At 42.7% G+C, this 23,180-nt stretch overlaps 1 protein-coding gene across 1 annotated transcript in view; it reads left to right on the top strand.

Annotated features, from left to right (window-relative positions):
- Window positions 1–23,180, top strand: part of LOC139568468 (regulator of G-protein signaling 11-like) — a 102,984-nt gene that overhangs the window by 43,040 nt on the left and 36,764 nt on the right. Inside the window, exons 9-11 of the mRNA XM_071390301.1 lie at window positions 13,522–13,590; window positions 16,376–16,399; window positions 16,981–17,042. Of these exons, the coding sequence (XP_071246402.1) occupies window positions 13,522–13,590; window positions 16,376–16,399; window positions 16,981–17,042 (155 nt within the window). The remainder of the gene's footprint in view (window positions 1–13,521; window positions 13,591–16,375; window positions 16,400–16,980; window positions 17,043–23,180) is intronic.

Here is a 23,180-nt window from a genome sequence, read left to right as displayed (position 1 = left end):
ACTACTACAAGCCTACTGGCTGACCAACAAACCATGTGTAAATATGCCACTATACTACTACTATATTACTACTATACTACAACTACTACTACTACCGATATTACTACTATATTACTACTATACTACTACTAGACTACTACTACAAGCCTACTGGCTGACCAACAAACCATATGTAAATATGCCACTATACTACTACTATATTACTACTATACTACTACTATAATACAACTACTACTACAAGCCTACTGGCTGACCAACAAACCATGTGTAAATATGTCACTATACTACTACTATATTACTACTATACTACAACTACTACTACTACTACCGATATTACTACTATATTACTACTATACTACTACTAGACTACTACTACAAGCCTACTGGCTGACCAACAAACCATGTGTAAATATGCCACTATACTACTACTATATTACTACTATACTACAACTACTACTACTACCGATATTACTACTATACTACTACTAGACTACTACTACAAGCCTACTGGCTGACCAACAAACCATGTGTAAATATGCCACTATACTACTACTATATTACTACTATACTACTACTATAATACAACTACTACTACAAGCCTACTGGCTGACCAACAAACCATGTGTAAATATGTCACTATACTTCTACTATACTACTACTATAATACAACTACTACTACAAGGCTACTGGTTGACCAACAAACCATGTGTAAATATGCCACTATACTTCTACTATACTACTACTATAATACAACTACTACTACAAGCCTACTGGTTGACCAACAAACCATGTGTAAATATGCCACTATACTACTACTATACTACTACTATAATACAACTACTACTACTATTGATATTACTACTGTACTACTACTAGTCTACTACTATACTACTACTATAATACAACTACTACTACAAGCCTACTGGCTGACCAACAAACCATGTGTAAATATGCCACTATACTACTACTATATTACTACTATACTACTACTATAATACAACTATGATACTACTAGACTACTACTATACTACCACTATAATACAACTATGACTACTACTACCGATATTACTACTATATTACTACTAGACTACTACTATACTACGACTATAATACAACTATGACTACTACTACTACTACTATACTACTACTAGAAGGCTGACCGTATCGTTCTGGAGTGCCAGGAGCAAGCCTACTGGTTGACCAACAAACCATGTGTAAATATATATTACTACTACTATACTACTACTATATTACTACTATAATACAACTACTACTACAAGCATACTGGCTGACCAACAAACCATGTGTAAATATGTCACTATATTACTACTAGACTACTACTATACTACTACTATAATACAACTACTACTACTACCGATATTACTACTATATTACTACTATACTACTACTAGACTACTACTATAATACAACTACTACTACTATACTACTACTAGACTACCACTATACTACGACTATAATACAACTACTACTACTACCGATATTACTACTATATTACTACTATACTACTACTATACTACTACTAGACTACTACTACCGATATTACTACTATATTACTACTATACTACTACTACAAGCCTACTGGCTGACCAACAAACCATGTGTAAATATGCCACTATACTACTACTAGACTACTACTATACTGCTATGACTACTACTACCGATAGTACTACTATATTACTACTATACTACTACTATACTACTACTAGACTACTACTACCGATATTACTACTATATTACTACTATACTACTACTACAAGCCTACTGGCTGACCAACAAACCATGTGTAAATATGCCACTATACTACTACTAGACTACTACTATACTACTACTATAATACAACTATGACTACTACTACCGATATTACTACTATATTACTACTATACTACTACTATATTACTACTAGACTACTACTATACTGCTATGACTACTACTACTGATATTACTACTATACTACTACTATACTACTACTGTACTACTACTATAATGCAACTATGACTACTACTACAAGCCTACTGGCTGACCAACAAACCATGTGTAAATATGCCACTATACTACTACTAGACTACTACTATACTACTACTATAATACAACTATGACTACTACAACCGATATTACTACTATATTACTACTAGACTACTACTAGACTACTACTACAATACAACTACTACTACTACTACTACTACTACTATAATAATTATTACTACTACTGCTACTACTAGACTACTACTAGACTACTACTATACTACGACTATAATACAACTATGACTACTATACCGATATTACTACTATATTACTACTAGACTACTACTATAATACAACTACTACTACTACTACTACTATAATAATTATTACTACTACTGCTACTACTATACTACGACTATAATACAACTATGACTACTACTAGACTACTACTATAATACAACTATAATACAACTATAACTACTATACCGATATTACTACTATATTACTACTAGACTACTACTATAATACAACTACTACTACTACTACTATAATAATTATTACTACTACTGCTGCTACTACTACTAGACTACTACTACACTACTACTATAATACAACTATGACTACTACTACCGATATTACTACTATATTACTACTAGACTACTACTAGACTACTACTATAATACAACTACTACTACTACTACTACTACTACTACTACTACTACTACTATAATAATTATTACTACTACTGCTACTACTAGACTACTACTAGACTACTACTATAATACAACTACTACTACTACTACTACTATAATAATTATTACTACTACTGCTACTACTAGACTACTACTAGACTACTACTATAATACAACTATGACTACTACTACTACTACTATAATAATTATTGTGGTCCCGTGTGGCTCAGTTGGTAGAGCATGGCGCTTGCAACGCCAGGGTTGTGGGTTCATTCCCCACGGGGGGACCAGGATGAATATGTATGAACTTTCCAATTTGTAAGTCGCTCTGGATAAGAGCGTCTGCTAAATGACTTAAATGTAAATGTATTACTACTGCTGCTACTACTAGACTACTACTAGACTACTACTATACTACAACTATAATACAACTATAACTACTATACCGATATTACTACTATATTACTACTAGACTACTACTATAATACAACTACTACTACTATAATAATTATTACTACTACTGCTGCTACTACTACTAGACCACTACTACTATAATACAACTATGACTACTACTACCGATATTACTACTATATTACTACTAGACTACTACTAGACTACTACTATAATACAACTACTACTACTACTACTATAATAATTATTACTACTACTGCTACTACTAGACTACTACTAGACTACTACTATAATACAACTATGACTACTACTACTACTACTATAATAATTATTACTACTGCTGCTACTACTAGACTACTACTAGACTACTACTATACTACTACTATAATACAACTATGCCTACTACTACCGATATTACTACTATATTACTACTAGACTACTACTAGACTACTACTATAATACAACTATGACTACTACTACCAATATTGTAGGAGGAGAGAGGGTGAGAGGGAGAGGAGGGGAGGGAGATGAGGGGAGAGATGGTGAGAGGGAGAGGAGGAGAGAGTGGAGGGGAGGGAGATGAGGGGAGAGAGGGTGAGAGGGATAGGAGGAGAGAGTGGAGGGGAGGGTGCACTCTCTCTTCTGTTCCTTAATTCTCATGAATTAAAGAGGAGGAGTGGAGGAACAGAAGAGTGAAGAGGAGAGAGAATAGAGGGAGAGGAGAGAGAGAGAGAATGGAGGAAATAGAGTGGAAAACATGAGCAGGGCTAAGTGCTTACACTCCCTCAGAGCTGACTGTGTGTGTGTGTGTCAGCTGACCAAGATGGCGTAGCAGTCGGACTTCTGTTTTTGTCTTGTCCCATCCCGTGTACAGCCGTGGCCAAAGGTTTTGAGAATGACACAAATATTCATTTTCACAAAGTCTGCTGCCTCAGTTTGTATGATAGCAATTTGCAAATACTCCAGAATGTTATGAAGAGTGATCAGATGAATGCAAAGTCCCTCTTTGCCATGCAAATGAACTGAATCCCTCCAAAAAACATTTCCACTGCATTTCAGCCCTGCCACAAAAGGACCAGCTGACATCATGTCAGTGATTCTCTCGTTAACACAGGTGTGAGTGTTGACGAGGACAAGGCTGGATATCACTCTGTCATGCTGATTGAGTTCGAAAAACAGACTGGAAGCTTCAAAAGGAGGGTGGTGCTTGGAATCATTGTTCTTCCTCTGTCAACCATGGTTACCTGTAAAGAAACACGTGCCGTCATCATTGCTTTGCACAAAAAGGGCTTCACAGGCAAGGATATTGCTGCCAGTAAGATTGCACCTTAATCAACCATTTATTGGATCATCAAGAACTTCAAGGAGAGCGGTTCAATTGTTGTGAAGAAATCTTCAGGGCGCCCAAGAAAGTCCAGCAAGCACCAGGACCGTCTCCTGAAGTTGATTCAGCTGCGGGATCGGGGCACCACCAGTACAGAGCTTGCTCAGGAATGGCAGCAGGCAGGTGCTGCACGCACAGTGAGGCGAAGACTTTTGGAGGATGGCCTGGTGTCAAGAAGGGCAGCAAAGAAGCCACTTCTCTCCAGGAAAAACATCAGGGACAGACTGATATTCTGCAAAAGGTACAGGGATCAGACTGCTGAGGACTGGGGTAAAGTCATTTTCTCTGATTAATCCCTTTTCCGATTGTTTGGGGCATCCGGAAAAAAGCTTGTCCGGAGAAGACAAGGTGAGCGCTACCATCAGTCCTGTGTCATGCCAACAGTAAAGCATCCTGAGACTATTCATGTGTGGGGTTGCTTCTCAGCCAAGGGAGTGGGCTCACTCACAATTTTGCCTAAGAACACAGCCATGAATAAAGAATGGTACCAACACATCCTCCGAGAGCAACTTCCCCCAACCATCCAGCAACAGTTTGGTGACGAACAATGCCTTTTCCAGCATGATGGAGCACCTTGCCATAAGGCAAAAGTGATAACTAAGTGGCTCGGGGAACTAAACATCGATATTTTGGGTCCATGGCCAGGAAACTCCCCAGACCTTAATCTCATTGAGAACTTGTGGTCAATCCTCAAGAGGCGGGTGGACAAACAAAAACCCACAAATTCAGACAAACTCCAAGCATCGATTATGCAAGAATGGGCTGCCATCAGTCAGGATGTAGCCCAGAAGTTAATTGACAGCATGCCAGGGCGGATTGCAGAGGTCTTGAAAAAGAAGGGTCAACACTGCAAATATTGACTCTTTGCATAAACTTAATGTAATAGTCAATAAAAGCCTTTGATGCTTATGAAATGCTTGTAATTATAATTCATTATTCCATAGTAACTTCTGACAAAAATATCTAGACACTGAAGCAGCAAACTTTGTGAAAATTAATATTTGTGTCATTCTCAAAACTTTTGGCCACGACTGTATATATCGTTTTCTTCGTATATATATATATATATATTGTATGTATTTTTCATCTCAATTTCCATCTACAGACTGAACATATTCTCCTGCAACCAGCCTCACCCAATGTGGTACGGATCTGCTATCTTTATACTTAAGAACTGGAACCCCCACCAGGAGCTAACCAGCTAACTATCTACTAGCTAGTAGTCAGTTAGCCACTGCTAGCGGTCATCACCGTTAACCCGGACATCAGACAGCCTCAGCCCGGGCAATTCCTGCTAGTCTGCACAGCTCAATATCAACCCAGAGCATATCGGACTGCTTTTTCTCTACCAAATCTCAGGATTCCTACTGCAATCTCTGAACCTTGACACCAGATCATCGCAGCTAGCTAGCTGCTGTCCGAGTGGCTACTCCTGGCTAACGTCTCTGTCCCGAAGCAAGCACCAGTTAGCCTGGAGCTAGCCTTGAGCTAGGCCCATCCTCTGGCTAGTCGAAGAGTTCCATCAGACAATTCTTGGGCTACAAAACCTCGTTTGCCAATTGGCCTGGACCCTTTACTGTCGACACGCCGCCGATCCATCACGACTGGTCTGCCGACGTAACCGTCCGAGGTGGTTTCGATAGGCTCTTCCATTGCGACGTCCCCAGAGGTCCATCTGCTAGCCCTGGCCCGCTAGCTGTCTGAATCGCCGTGTCTCCAGCTTGCCTAGCGTAGTAGCACTACTGAATTGGCTCCCTGACTCATCTAGTGCTACTCACTGGACCCTATGATCACTCGGCTACACATGCCTCTCCCTAATGTCAATTTGCCTTGTCTATTGCTGTTTTGGTTAGTGAGTATTGTCTTATTTCACTGTAGAGCCTCCAGCCCTGCTCATTTTGTTCCACTCCTCACACATGCGGTGACCTCACCTGGCTTAAATGGTGCCTCTAGAGACAAAACCTCTCTCATCATCACTCAATGCCTAGGTTTACCTCCACTGTACTCACATCCTACCATACCCTTGTCTGTACATTATGCCTCAAATCTATTCTTCCTCGCCCAGAAATATGCTTCTTACTCTCTGTTCAAATCAAAATCAAATCAAATCAAATGTTCCGAACGCACTAGACGACCAGTTCTTATAGCCTTTAGCCGTACCCTTATCCTACTCCTCCTCTGTTCCTCTGGTGATGTAGAGGTTAACCCAGGCCCTGCAGCCCCCAGCACCACTCCCACTCCCCAGGTGCTCTCATTTGTTGACTTCTGTAACCGTAAAAGCCTTGGTTTCATGCATGTTAACATTAGAAGCCTCCTCCCAAAGTTTGTTTTACTCACTGCTTTAGCACACTCTGCCAACTCGGACGTCCTAGCTGTGTCTGAATCCTGGTTTAGGAAGGCCACCAAAAATCTTGAAATTACCATCTCTAAATACAACATTTTCCATCAAGATGGAACTGCCAAAGGGGTTGGAGTTGCAATCAACTGCAGAGACAACCTGCAGAGTTCTGTCATGCTATCCAGGTCTGTGGCCAAACAACTGCAGAGACAACCTGCAGAGTTCTGTCATGCTATCCAAGTCTGTGGCGATCAACTGCAGAGACAACCTGCAGAGTTCTGTCATGCTATCCAGGTCTGTGGCCATCAACTGCAGAGACAACCTGCAGAGTTCTGTCATGCTATCCAAACAAAATCCACCTTTCCAGAGCAAGTCTCTCACCGTTGCCGCTTGTTATAGACCCCCTTCAGCCCCCAGCTGTGCCCCTTGGACACCATATGTGAATTGATTGCTCCCCATCTATCTTCAGAGTTCGTACTGTTAGATGACCTAAATCATCAAGGAACCTACCAGGTACAACCCTAAATCCGTAACCATGGGCACCCTCTTAGATACCATCCTGAACAACTTGCCCTCTAAATACACCTTCACTGTCTTCAACCAGGATCTCAGCGATCACTGCCTCATTGCCTGCGTCCGTAATGGGTCCGCGGTCAATCGACCATCCCTCATCACTGTCAAAACGCTCCCTAAAACACTTCAGCGAGCAAGCCTTTCTAATCGACCTGGGTATCCTGTAAAGATATTGACCTCATCCCGTCAGTAGGCGATGCTTATTTGCTCTTTGAAACTTTCTTAAATAAATCTTAAATAAGCATGCCCCATTCGAAAAATGTAGAACCAGGAACAGATATAGTCCTTGGTTCACTCCAGACTTGACTGCCCTTGACCAGCACAAAAACATCCTGTGGCATTCTGCATTAACATCAAATAACCCCCGCGATATGCAACTTTTCAGGGAAGTCAGGAACAAATATACACAGGCAGTTAGGAAAAAAAAAAATTTTTTATTTAACCAGGTAGGCTAGTTGAGAACAAATTCTCATTTGCAACTGCGACCTGGCCAAGATAAAGCATAGCAGTGTGAACAGACAACACAGAGTTACACATGGAGTAAACAATAAACAAGTCAATAACATGGTAGAAAAAAAAAGAGAATCTATATACAATGTGTGCAAACGGCATGAGGTAGGCAATAAATCGAATAATTACAATTTAGCAGATTAACACTGGAGTGATAAATCATCAGATGATCATGTGCAAGAAGAGATACTGGTGTGCAAAAGAGCAGAAAAGTAAATAAATAAAAGCAGTATGGGGGGTGAGGTAGGTAAATTGGGTGGGTAGTTTACAGATGGACTATGTACAGCTGCAGCGATCGGTTAGCTGCTCGGATAGCAGATTTTTAAAGTTGTTGAGGGAGATAAAAGTCTCCAACTTCAGAGATTTTTGCAATTCGTTCCAGTCGCAGGCAGCAGAGAACTGGAAGGAAAGGCGTCCAAATGAGGTTTTGGCTTTAGGGATGATCAGTGAGATACACCTGCTGGAGCGCGTGCTGCGGGTGGGTGTAGCCATCGTGACCAGTGAACTGAGATAAGGCGGCACTTTACCTAGCATAGCCTTGTAGATGACCTGGAGCCAGTGGGTCTGACGACGAACATGTAGCGAGGGCCAGCCGACTAGGGCATACAGGTCGCAGTGGTGGGTCGTATAAGGTGCTTTAGTAACAAAACGAATGGCACTGTGATAAACTGCATCCAGTTTGCTGAGTAGAGTATTGGAAGCTATTTTGTAGATGACATCGCCGAAGTCGAGGATCGGTAGGATAGTCAGTTTTACTAGGGTAAGTTTGGCGGCGTGAGTGAAGGAGGCTTTGTTGCGGAATAGAAAGCCGATTCTTGATTTGATTTTGGATTGGAGATGTTTGATATGAGTCTGGAAGGAGAGTTTGCAGTCTAGCCAGACACCTAGGTACTTATAGATGTCCACATATTCTAGGTCAGAACCGTCCAGGGTGGTGATGCTAGTCGGGCGTGCGGGTGCAGGCAGCGAACGGTTGAAAAGCATGCATTTGGTTTTACTAGCGTTTAAGAGCAGTTGGAGGCCACGGAAGGAGTGTTGTATGGCATTGAAGCTCGTTTGGAGGTTAGATAGCACAGTGTCCAAGGAAGGGCCGGAAGTATATAGAATGGTGTCGTCTGCGTAGAGGTGGATCAGGGAATCGCCCGCAGCAAGAGCAACATCATTGATGTATACAGAGAAAAGAGTCGGCCCGAGAATTGAACCCTGTGGTACCCCCATAGAGACTGCCAGAGGACCGGACAACATGCCCTCCGATTTGACACACTGAACTCTGTCTGCAAAGTAGTTGGTGAACCAGGCAAGGCAGTCATTAGAAAAACCGAGGCTACTGAGTCTGCCGATAAGAATATGGTGATTGACAGAGTCGAAAGCCTTGGCCAGGTCGATGAAGACGGCTGCACAGTAATGTCTTTTATCGATGGCGGTTATGATATCGTTTAGTACCTTGAGCGTGGCTGAGGTGCACCCGTGACCGGCTCGGAAACCGGATTGCACAGCGGAGAAGGTACGGTGGGATTCGAGATGGTCAGTGATCTGTTTGTTGACTTGGCTTTCGAAGACCTTAGATAGGCAGGGCAGGATGGATATAGGTCTGTAACAGTTTGGGTCCAGGGTGTCTCCCCCTTTGAAGAGGGGGATGACCGCGGCAGCTTTCCAATCCTTGGGGATCTCAGATGATACGAAGGAGAGGTTGAACAGGCTGGTAATAGGGGGTGCGACAATGGCGGCGGACAGTTTCAGAAATAGGGGGTCCAGATTGTCAAGCCCAGCTGATTTGTATGGGTCCAGGTTTTCCAGCTCTTTCAGAACATCTGCTATCTGGATATGGGTAAAGGAGAAGCTGGGGAGGCTTGGGCGAGTAGCAGCGGGGGGGGCGGGGCTGTTGGCCAAGGTTGGAGTCGCCAGGAGGAAGGCATGGCCAGCCATTGAGAAATGTTTGTTGAAGTTTTCGATTATCACGGACTTATCAGTGGTGACCGTGTTACCTAGCCTCAGTGCAGTGGGCAGCTGGGAGGAGGTGCTCTTGTTTTCCATGGACTTTACAGTATCCCAGAACTTTTTGGAGTTAGAGCTACAGGATGCAAATTTCTGCTTGAAAAAGCTGGCCTTTGCTTTCCTGACTGACTGCGTGTATTGGTTCCTGACTTCCCTGAACAGTTGCATATCGCGGGGGCTCTTCGATGCTATTGCAGTTCGCCACAGGATGTTTTTGTGCTGGTCGAGGGCAGTCAGGTCTGGAGTGAACCAAGGGCTATATCTGTTCTTGGTTCTGCATTTTTTGAACGGAGCATGCTTGTCTAATATGGTGAGGAAGTAACTTTTAAAGAATGACCAGGCATCCTCAACTGACGGGATGAGGTCAATATCCTTCCAGGGTACCCGGGCCAGGTCGATTAGAAAGGCCTGCTCGCAGAAGTGTTTTAGGGAGCGTTTGACAGTGATGAGGGGTGGTCGTTTGACCGCGGACCCGTGGCGGATACAGGCAATGAGGCAGTGATCGCTGAGATCTTGATTGAAGACAGCAGAGGTGTATTTGGAGGGCAGGTTGGTCAGGATAATGTCTATTAGGGTGCCCATGTTTACGGATTTAGGGTTGTACCTGGTGGGTTCCTTGATGATTTGTGTGAGATTGAGGGCATCAAGCTTGGATTGTAGGACTGCCGGGGTGTTAAGCATATCCCAGTTTAGGTCACCTAACAGAACAAACTCTGAAGCTAGATGGGGAGCGATCAATTCACAGATGGTGTCCAGGGCACAGCTGGGAGCTGAGGGGGGTCGGTAGCAGGCGGCAACAGTGAGAGACTTATTTCTGGAGAGATTAATTTTTAAAATTAGAAGTTCGAACTGTTTGGGCATAGACCTGGAAAGTATGACAGAACTTTGCAGGCTATCTCTGCAGTAGATTGCAACTCCAGTCCAGCTAGCTTTTTCAAACAGAAATGTGCATCCTGTAGCACTAATTCCAAAAGGTTTTGGGACACTGTAAAATCCATGGAGAATAAGAGCACCTCCTCCCAGCTGTACACTGCACTGAGGCTAGGAAACACTGTCACCACCGATAAATCTACGATAATCGATCATTTCAATAAGCATTGCTTCAATAACCATGCTTGCACCTGGCTACCCCTACCCCGGCCAACAGCTCTGCACCCCCTGCTGCAACTAGCCCAAGGCCCCCCCTGCTTCTCCTTCACCCAAATCCAGACAGCTGATGTTCTGAAAGAGCTGCAGAATCTGGATCCCTACAAATCAGCTGGACAATCTGGATCCCTACAAATCAGCTGGACAATCTGGACCCCTACAAATCAGCTGGGCTAGACAATCTGGACCCCTACAAATCAGCTGGGCTAGACAATCTGGACCCCTACAAATCAGCTGGGCTAGACAATTTTGACCCCTACAAATCAGATGGGCTAGACAATCTGGACCCCTACAAATTAGCTAGACAATCTGGACCCCTACAAATCAGCTAGACAATCTTGACCCCTACAAATCAGCTAGACAATCTGGACCCCTACAAATCAGCTAGACAATCTTGACCCCTACAAATCAGCTGGGCTATCTGGACCCCTACAAATCAGCTAGACAATCTGGATCCCTAAATCAGCTGGGCTAGACAATCTGTACCCCTACAAATCAGCTGGGCTAGACAATCTGGATCCCTACAAATCAGCTGGGCTATCTGGACCCCTACAAATCAGCTGGGCTGGACAATCTGGACCCCTACAAATCAGCTAGACAATCTGGACCCCTACAAATCAGCTGGGCTAGACAATCTGGACCCCTACAAATCAGCTGGGCTAACTGGACCCCTAAAAATCAGCTGGGCTATCTGAATCCCTACAAATCAGCTGGGCTAGGCAATTTGGATCCCTACAAATTAGCTGGGCTAGACAATCTGGAAGCCTACAAATCAGCTGGGCTAGACAATCTTGACCCCAATAAATCAGCTTGACAATCTGGACCCCTACAAATCAGCTAGACAATCTGGACCCCTACAAATCAGCTGGACAATCTGGACCCCTACAAATCAGCTGGACTGGACAATCTGGACCCCTACAAATCAGCTGGACAATCTGGACCCCCACAAATCAGCTGGACTGGACAATCTGGACCCCTACAAATCAGCTAGACAATCTGGACCCCTACAAATCAGCTGGACTGGAAAATCTGGACCCCTACAAATCAGCTGGACTGGACAATCTGGACCCCTACAAATAAGCTGGGCTGGACAATCTGGTCCCCTACAAATCAGCTGGGCTAGACAATCTGGACCCCTACAAATCAGCTGGGCTAGACAATCTGGACCCCTACAAATCAGCTGGGCTATCTGGACCCCTACAAATCAGCTGGACAATCTGGACCCCTACAAATCAGCTAGACAATCTGGACCCCTACAAATCAGCTGGACAATCTGGACCCCTACAAATCAGCTAGACAATCTGGACCCCTACAAATCAGCTAGACAATCTGGACCCCTACAAATCAGCTAGACAATCTTGACCCCTACAAATCAGCTGGACAATCTGGACCCCTACAAATCAGCTGGACCATCTGGACCCCTACAAATCAGCTGGGCTAGACAATCTGGACCCCTACAAATCAGCTAGACAATCTGGACCCCTACAAATCAGCTAGACAATCTGGACCCTACAAATCAGCTGGGCTAGACAATCTGGATCCCTACAAATCAGCTGGACAATCTGGACCCCTACAAATCAGCTAGACAATCTGGACCCCTACAAATCAGCTAGACAAACTGGATCCCTACAAATCAGCTGGACAATCTGGATCCCTACAAATCAGCTGGGCTAGACAATCTGGACCCTACAAATCAGCTGGGCTAGACAATCTGGATCCCTACAAATCAGCTGGGCTAGACAATCTGGACCCCTACAAATCAGCTGGACAACCTGTACCCCTACAAATCAGCTGGGCTAGACAAACTGGATCCCTACAAATCAGCTGGACAATCTGGATCCCTACAAATCAGCTGGGCTAGACAATCTGGACCCTACAAATCAGCTGGGCTAGACAATCTGGATCCCTACAAATCAGCTGGGCTAGACAATCTGGACCCCTACAAATCAGCTGGACAACCTGTACCCCTACAAATCAGCTGGGCTAGACAATCTGGACCCCTACAAATCAGCTGGGCTAGACAATCTGGACCCCTACAAATCAGCTGGACAATCTGGACCCCTACAAATCAGCTAGACAATCTGGACCCCTACAAATCAGCTGGACAATCTGGACCCCTACAAATCAGCTGGAAAATCTGGATCACTACAAATCAGCTGGGCTAGACAATCTGGACCCCTACAAATCAGCTGGACAATCTGGACCCTACAAATCAGCTGGGCTAGACAATCTGGACCCCTACAAATCAGCTGGACTAGACAATCTGGACCCCTACAAATCAGCTGGGCTAGGCAATCTGGATCCCTACAAATCAGCTAGACAATCTGGACCCCTACAAATCAGCTAGGCAATCTAGATCCTCTCTCGCACTGCTTTGCTTTATCTTGGCCAGGTCGCAGTTATAAATGAGTACTTGTTCTTAACTGGCCTACCTGGTTAAATAAAGGTGAAATAAAATATATAAAATAAAGTGTGTGTGTGTGTTGCAGCCGGGGGCGTTTGACGTGTTGGATCTGGGACCTGAGAGATGCAACGTCCTCAGCTCCCGAGTCGCACTGGTCAGTAACCTGGAACCCCTGACCTCAATAACCACCCTGAAACACGTTGCTCAGTAATAAAACTAAATTCTCTCCTTCTCTCTGTCCTTCTCTCTCACTTTCTCTCTCTCTATCGCTCTCTCTCCTCTCTCCATTTCTCTCTCTCTCTTTCTCCTATCTCCATGTCTCTCTATCTCCATCTTTCTTTCTCCATCTCTCCATCTCTCTCTCCTCTCTCCCCGTTTCTCTCTCCTCTTTCCATATCACTCTCCTCTCTCCCCCTCTCTATCTCTCCATGTCTCTCTATCCCCTTTTCTCTCCTCTCTTCTCTCTCCATCTCTCTCTGTCTCTGTCCTTCTCCTTTATATCCCTCACACTCTCTATGTCTTTCTGGTGCTGCACGCGAGGTCCATAGTAAGTGTTTCTAACAGAGAACAAACACCTCGTCACCATAGTAACACCAACTGTACTTACAAATGACAACCCCAATGTGTTTATTATGAGTACTCACTAAAGACTCTCTCCTCCTCCCCCCTCTCACTGTCTCCTCCTCCCCCCTCTCACTGTCTCCTCCTCCTCCTCTCTCTCCTCCTCCTCCTCCTCCCACTGTCTCCTCCTCCTCCTCCCACTGTCTCCTCCTCCCCCCTCTCACTGTCTCCTCCTCCTCCTCCCACTGTCTCCTCCTCCCCCCTCTCACTGTCTCCTCCTGCTCCTCTCACTCTCCTCCTCCTCCTCCTCTAACTGTCTCCTCCTCCTCTAACTGTCTCCTCCTCCTCCTCCCACTGTCTCCTCCTCCTCCTCTCACTCTCCTCCTCCCCCCTCTCACTGTCTCCTCCTCCTCCTCTCACTGCCTCCTCCTCCTCCTCCTCTAACTGTCTCCTCCTCCCCCTCTCACTGTCTCCTCCTCCCCCTCTCACTGTCTCCTCCTCCTCCTCCCACTGTCTCCTCCTCCTCCTCTCACTCTCCTCCTCCTCCTCTCACTGTCTCCTCCTCCTCCTCCCACTGTCTCCTCCTCCCCCTCTCACTGTCTCCTCCTCCTCCTCTAACTGTCTCCTCCTCCTCTCACTGTCTCCTCCTCCTCCTCTCACTGTCTCCTCCTCCTCCTCTCACTGTCTCCTCCTCCTCCTCTAACTGTCTCCTCCTCCTCTCACTGTCTCCTCCTCCCCCTCTCACTGTCTCCTCCTCCCCCTCTCACTTTCCTCCCACTGTCTCCTCCTCCTCCTCTCACTCTCCTCCTCCTCCTCTCACTGTCTCCTCCTCCTCCCAATGTCTCCTCCTCCTCCTCTAACTGTCTCCTCCTCCTCCTCTAACTGTCTCCTCCTCCTCCTCTAACTCTCCTCCTCCTCTCACTGTCTCCTCCTCCTCCTCTCACTGTCTCCTCCTCCTCCTCTCACTGTCTCCTCCTCCTCCTCTAACTGTCTCCTCCTCCTCCTCTAACTGTCTCCTCCTCCTCCTCCCACTGTCTCCTCCTCCTCCTCTAACTGTCTCCTCCTCCTCCTCCCACTGTCTCCTCCTCCCTCTTACTGTCTCCTCCTCCCCCTCTCACTGTCTCCTCCTCCTCCTCTCACTGTCTCCTCCTCCTCCTCTCACTGTCTCCTCCTCCTCCTCTCACTGTCTCCTCCTCCTCCTCCTCCTCTCACTGTCTCCTCCTCCTCCTCCCACTGTCTCCTCCTCCTCCTCCCACTGTCTCCTCCTCCTCCTCCTCCCACTGTCTCCTCCTCCTCCTCTAACTGTCTCCTCCTCCTCTAACTCTCCTCCTCCTCTCACTGTCTCCTCCTCCCCCTCTCACTGTCTCCTCCTCCTCCTCTCACTGTCTCCTCCTCCTCCTCTCACTGTCTCCTCCTCCTCCTCTAACTGTCTCCTCCTCCTCCTCTCACTGTCTCCTCCTCCCCCTCTCACTGTCTCCTCCTCCTCCTCTCACTGTCTCCTCCTCCTCCTCTCACTGTCTCCTCCTCCTCCTCTCACTGTCTCCTCCTCCTCCTCTAACTGTCTCCTCCTCCTCCTCTAACTCTCCTCCTCCTCCCACTGTCTCCTCCTCCTCCTCCCACTGTCTCCTCCTCCCACTGTCTCCTCCTCCTCCTCTAACTGTCTCCTCCTCCTCCTCTAACTCTCCTCCTCCTCTAACTGTCTCCTCCTCCTCCTCTAACTCTCCTCCTCCTCTCACTGTCTCCTCCTCCTCCTCCCACTGTCTCCTCCTCCTCCTCCCACTGTCTCCTCCTCCTCCTCCCACTGTCTCCTCCTCCTCCTCCCACTGTCTCCTCCTCCTCCCACTGTCTCCTCCTCCTCCTCCCACTGTCTCCTCCTCCCACTGTCTCCTCCTCCTCCTCTAACTGTCTCCTCCTCCTCCTCTAACTCTCCTCCTCCTCTAACTGTCTCCTCCTCCTCCTCTAACTCTCCTCCTCCTCTCACTGTCTCCTCCTCCCCCTCCCACTGTCTCCTCCTCCTCCTCTAACTGTCTCCTCCTCCTCCTCTAACTCTCCTCCTCCTCTAACTGTCTCCTCCTCCTCCTCTAACTCTCCTCCTCCTCTCACTGTCTCCTCCTCCTCCTCCCACTGTCTCCTCCTCCTCCTCCCACTGTCTCCTCCTCCTCCTCCCACTGTCTCCTCCTCCTCCCACTGTCTCCTCCTCCTCCTCCCACTGTCTCCTCCTCCCACTGTCTCCTCCTCCTCCTCTAACTGTCTCCTCCTCCTCCTCTAACTCTCCTCCTCCTCTAACTGTCTCCTCCTCCTCCTCTAACTCTCCTCCTCCTCTCACTGTCTCCTCCTCCCCCTCTCACTGTCTCCTCCTCCTCCTCTCTCCAGACCAGAACACTGACCACTACAAGAGAGAGGTAAACATCTCAACATAACAAATACTGTTTCTACTACCGGTAGAACTACTACTAACCCTAACTACTACCGGTGGAACTACTACTAACCCTAACTACTACCGGTAGAACTACTACTAACCCTAACTACTACCGGTGGAACTACTACTAACCCTAACTACTACCGGTAGAACTACTACTAACCCTAACTACTACCGGTAGAACTACTACTAACCCTAACTACTACCGGTAGAACTACTACTAACCCTAACTACTACCGGTAGAACTACTACTAACCCTAACTACTACCGGTAGAACTACTACTAACCCTAACTACTACCGGTAGAACTACTACTAACCCTAACTACTACCGGTAGAACTACTACTAACCCTAACTACTACCGGTAGAACTACTACTAACCCTAACTACTACCGGTAGAACTACTACTAACCCTAACTACTACCGGTAGAACTACTACTAACCCTAACTACTACCGGTAGAACTACTACTAACCCTAACTACTACCGGTAGAACTACTACTAACCCTAACTACTACCGGTGTAACAAACAACTATTATTCTGACCGTGTGTTTGATGGTTACAGATTGAACACAGTAGAAGAGCTCTGGGGAGAAACCGTGTCAAGTCCTCCATCTGTCTTGAGAGGTATGTTACACACACACACAGAGCTCTGGGGAGAAACCGTGTCAAGTCCTCCATCTGTCTTGAGAGGTATGTTACACACACAGAGCTCTGGGGAGAAACCGTGTCAAGTCCTCCATCTGTCTTGAGAGGTATGTTACACACAGAGCTCTGGGGAGAAACCGTGTCAAGTCCTCCATCTGTCTTGAGAGGTATGTTACATACACACACAGAGCTCTTGGGGAGAAACCGTGTCAAGTCCTCCATCTGTCTTGAGAGGTATGTTACACACACACACATAGCTTGGTCACCCGTGATACAAGTTAGTATTTGACGTCCATCCATGTCAGAGGATGTCGGGAGTTGACGTGAAACCGGCCACTAGGGGCATCAGTGAGCGCTGTTTCCTTCAAGTAGATTTGGGTTTTGCGAGGGTGTTGGGACTGGGATGGTGGATAGTGTGCGTGTAAATACCTAACCTTAACCATTCAGCTAATACCTAACCTTAACCATTCAGTTAATACCTAACCTTAACCATCCAGTTAATACCTAACCTTAATAATTAACCTTAACCATCCAGTTAATACATAACCTTAACCATTCAGTTAATACATAACCTTAACCATTCAGTTAATACCTAACCTTAACCATCCAGTTAATACCTAACCTTAACCATCCAGTTAATACCTAACCTTAACCATTCAGTTAATACCTAACCTTAACCATTCAGTTAACACCTAACCTTAACCATTTAGTTAATACCTAACCTTAACCATTCAGTTAATACCTAACCTTAACCATTCAGTTAATACCTAACCTTAACCATTCAGTTAATACCTGACCTTAATACCTAACCTTAACCATTCAGTTAATACCTAACCTTAACCATTCAGTTAATACCTAACCTTAACCATTCAGTTAATACCTAACCTTAACCATCCAGTTAATACCTAACCTTAACCATTTAGTTAATACCTAACCTTAATCTTCCAGTTAATACCTAACCTTAATACCTAACCTTAACCATTCAGTTAATACCTAACCTTAACCATTCAGTTAATACCTAACCTTAACCATTTAGTTAATACCTAACCTTAACCATTCAGTTAATACCTAACCTTAACCATTCAGTTAATACCTAACCTTAACCATTCAGTTAATACCTAACCTTAACCATTCAGTTAATACCTAACCTTAACCAATCAGTTAATACCTAACCTTAACCATCCAGTTAATACCTAACCTTAACCATCCAGTTAATACATAACCTTAACCATTCAGTTAATACCTAACCTTAACCATCCAGTTAATACCTAACCTTAATACCTAACCTTAACCATCCAGTTAATACATAACCTTAACCATTCAGTTAATACATAACCTTAACCATTCAGTTAATACCTAACCTTAACCATCCAGTTAATACCTAACCTTAACCATCCAGTTAATACCTAACCTTAACCATTCAGTTAATACCTAACCTTAACCATCCAGTTAATACCTAACCTTAACCATTCAGTTAATACCTAACCTTAACCATTCAGTTAATACCTAACCTTAACCATTCAGTTAATACCTAACCTTAACCATCCAGTTAATACCTAACCTTAACCATTTAGTTAATACCTAACCTTAACCATCCAGTTAATACCTAACCTTAACCATCCAGTTAATACCTAACCTTAACCATTCAGTTAATACCTAACCTTAACCATTCAGTTAATACCTAACCTTAACCATTCAGTTAATACCTAACCTTAACCATCCAGTTAATACCTAACCTTAACCATTCAGTTAATACCTAACCTTAACCATTCAGTTAATACCTGACCTTAACCATTCAGTTAATACCTAACCTTAACCATTCAGTTAATACCTAACCTTAACCATTCAGTTAATACCTAACCTTAACCATTCAGTTAATACCTAACCTTAACCATCCAGTTAATACCTAACCTTAACCATCCAGTTAATACCTAACCTTAACCATTCAGTTAATACCTGACCTTAACCATTCAGTTAATACCTAACCTTAACCATTCACTTAATACCTAACCTTAACCATTCAGTTAATACCTAACCTTAACCATTCAGTTAATACCTAACCTTAACCATCCAGTTAATACCTAACCTTAACCATCCAGTTAATACCTAACCTTAACCATTCAGTTAATAACTAACCTTAACCATTCAGTTAATACCTGACCTTAACCATCCAGTTAATACCTGACCTTAACCATTCAGTTAATACCTAACCTTAACCATTCAGTTAATACCTAACCTTAACCATTTAGTTAATACCTAACCTTAACCATTCAGTTAATACCTAACCTTAACCATTCAGTTAATACCTAACCTTAACCATTCAGTTAATACCTAACCTTAACCATTCAGTTAATACCTAACCTTAACCAATCAGTTAATACCTAACCTTAACCATCCAGTTAATACCTAACCTTAACCATCCAGTTAATACATAACCTTAACCATTCAGTTAATACCTAACCTTAACCATCCAGTTAATACCTAACCTTAATACCTAACCTTAACCATCCAGTTAATACATAACCTTAACCATTCAGTTAATACATAACCTTAACCATTCAGTTAATACCTAACCTTAACCATCCAGTTAATACCTAACCTTAACCATCCAGTTAATACATAACCTTAACCATCCAGTTAATACATAACCTTAACCATTCAGTTAATACCTAACCTTAACCATCCAGTTAATACCTAACCTTAATACCTAACCTTAACCATCCAGTTAATACATAACCTTAACCATTCAGTTAATACATAGCCTTAACCATTCAGTTAATACCTAACCTTAACCATCCAGTTAATACCTAACCTTAACCATCCAGTTAATACCTAACCTTAACCATTCAGTTAATACCTAACCTTAACCATTCAGTTAATACCTAACCTTAACCATTCAGTTAATACCTAACCTTAATACCTAACCTTAACCATTCAGTTAATACCTAACCTTAATACCTAACCTTAACCATTCAGTTAATACCTAACCTTAATACCTAACCTTAACCATTCAGTTAATATCTAACCTTAACCATCCAGTTAATACCTAACCTTAACCATTTAGTTAATACCTAACCTTAACCATTCAGTTAATACCTAACCTTAACCATTTAGTTAACACCTAACCTTAACCATTCAGTTAATACCTAACCTTAACCATTTAGTTAATACCTAACCTTAACCTTTCAGTTAATACCTAACCTTAACCATACAGTTAATACCTAACCTTAACCATTCAGTTAATACCTAACCTTAACCATTCAGTTAATACCTAACCTTAACCATTTAGTTAATACCTAACCTTAACCATCCAGTTAATACCTAACCTTAACAATTCAGTTAATACCTAACCGTAATACCTAACCTTAACCATCCAGTTAATACCTAACCTTAACCATTCAGTTAATACCTAACCTTAACCATTCAGTTAATACCTAACCTTAACCATCCAGTTAATACCTAACCTTAACCATTCAGTTAATACCTAACCTTAACCATTTAGTTAATACCTAACCTTAACCCCTCAGTTAATACCTAACCTTAACCATTTAGTTAATACCTAACCTTAACCATTCAGTTAATACCTAACCTTAACCATTCACTTAATACCTAACCTTAACCATTCAGTTAATACCTAACCTTAACCATTCAGTTAATACCTAACCTTAACCATCCAGTTAATACCTAGCCTTAACCATCCAGTTAATACCTAACCTTAACCATTCAGTTAATAACTAACCTTAACCATTCAGTTAATACCTGACCTTAACCATCCAGTTAATACCTGACCTTAACCATTCAGTTAATACCTAACCTTAACCATTCAGTTAATAACTAACCTTAACCATTCAGTTAATACCTGACCTTAACCATCCAGTTAATACCTGACCTTAACCATTCAGTTAATACCTAACCTTAACCAATCAGTTAATACCTAACCTTAACCATTCAGTTAATACCTAACCTTAACCATTCAGTTAATACCTAACCTTAACCATTCAGTTAATACCTAACCTTAATACCTAACCTTAACCATTCAGTTAATACCTAACCTTAATACCTAACCTTAACCATTCAGTTAATACCTAACCTTAATACCTAACCTTAACCATTCAGTTAAAATCTAACCTTAACCATCCAGTTAATACCTAACCTTAACCATTTAGTTAATACCTAACCTTAACCATTCAGTTAATACCTAACCTTAACCATTTAGTTAACACCTAACCTTAACCATTCAGTTAATACCTAACCTTAACCATCCAGTTAATACCTAACCTTAACCATTCAGTTAATACCTAACCTTAACCATACAGTTAATACCTAACCTTAACCATTCAATTAATACCTAACCTTAACCATTCAGTTAATACCTAACCTTAACCATTTAGTTAATACCTAACCTTAACCATCCAGTTAATACCTAACCTTAACAATTCAGTTAATACCTAACCTTAACCATTCAGTTAATACCTAACCGTAATACCTAACCTTAACCATCCAGTTAATACCTAACCTTAACCATTCAGTTAATACCTAACCTTAACCATTCAGTTAATACCTAACCTTAACCATCCAGTTAATACCTAACCTTAACCATTCAGTTAATACCTAACCTTAACCATTTAGTTAATACCTAACCTTAACCCCTCAGTTAATACCTAACCTTAACCATTTAGTTAATACCTAACCTTAACCATTCAGTTAATACCTAACCTTAACCATTCACTTAATACCTAACCTTAACCATTCAGTTAATACCTAACCTTAACCATTCAGTTAATACCTAACCTTAACCATCCAGTTAATACCTAGCCTTAACCATCCAGTTAATACCTAACCTTAACCATTCAGTTAATAACTAACCTTAACCATTCAGTTAATACCTGACCTTAACCATCCAGTTAATACCTGACCTTAACCATTCAGTTAATACCTAACCTTAACCATTCAGTTAATACCTAACCTTAACCATTTAGTTAATACCTAACCTTAACCATTTAGTTAATACCTAACCTTAACCATTCAGTTAATACCTAACCTTAATACCTAACCTTAACCATCCAGTTAATACCTAACCTTAACCATTCAGTTAATACCTAACCTTAACCATTCAGTAAATACCTAACCTTAATACCTAACCTTAACCATCCAGTTAATACCTAACCTTAACCAATCAGTTAATACCTAACCTTAACCATTCAGTTAATACCTAACCTTAACCATCCAGTTAATATCTAACCTTAACCATTCAGTTAATACCTAACCTTAACCATTCAGTTAATACCTAACCTTAACCATCCAGTTAATACCTAACCTTAACCATTTAGTTAATACCTAACCTTAACCATCCAGTTAATACCTAACCTTAACCATTCAGTTAACACCTAACCTTAACCATTCAGTTAATACCTAACCTTAACCATTCAGTTAATACCTAACCTTAACCATCCAGTTAATACCTAACCTTAATACCTAACCTTAACCATCCAGTTAATACCTAACCTTAACCATCCAGTTAATACCTAACCTTAACCATTCAGTTAATACCTAACCTTAACCATTCAGTCAACACCTAACCTTAACCAATCAGTTAATACCTAACCTTAACCATCCAGTTAATACCTAACCTTAACCATCCAGTTAATACCTAACCTTAATACCTAACCTTAACCATCCAGTTAATACCTAACCTTAACCATTCAGTTAATACCTAACCTTAACCATCCAGTTAATACCTAACCTTAACCATTCAGTTAATACCTAACCTTAACCATTCAGTTAATACCTAACCTTAACCATTCAGTTAATACCTAACCTTAACCATCCAGTTAATACCTAACCTTAACCATTCAGTTAATACCTAACCTTAACCATTTAGTTAATACCTGACCTTAACCATTCAGTTAATACCTAACCTTAACCATTCAGTTAATACCTAACCTTAACCATTCAGTTAATACCTAACCTTAACCATTCAGTTAATACCTAACCTTAACCATTCAGTTAATACCTAACCTTAACCATCCAGTTAATACCTAACCTTAACCATTCAGTTAATACCTAACCTTAACCATTTAGTTAATACCTAACCTTAACCCCTCAGTTAATACCTAA

This window comes from Salvelinus alpinus, chromosome 2, assembly GCF_045679555.1.
Source record: "Salvelinus alpinus chromosome 2, SLU_Salpinus.1, whole genome shotgun sequence".
Lineage (NCBI taxonomy): Eukaryota > Metazoa > Chordata > Actinopteri > Salmoniformes > Salmonidae > Salvelinus > Salvelinus alpinus.
This window is presented reverse-complemented; position numbering and strand designations above follow the sequence as displayed.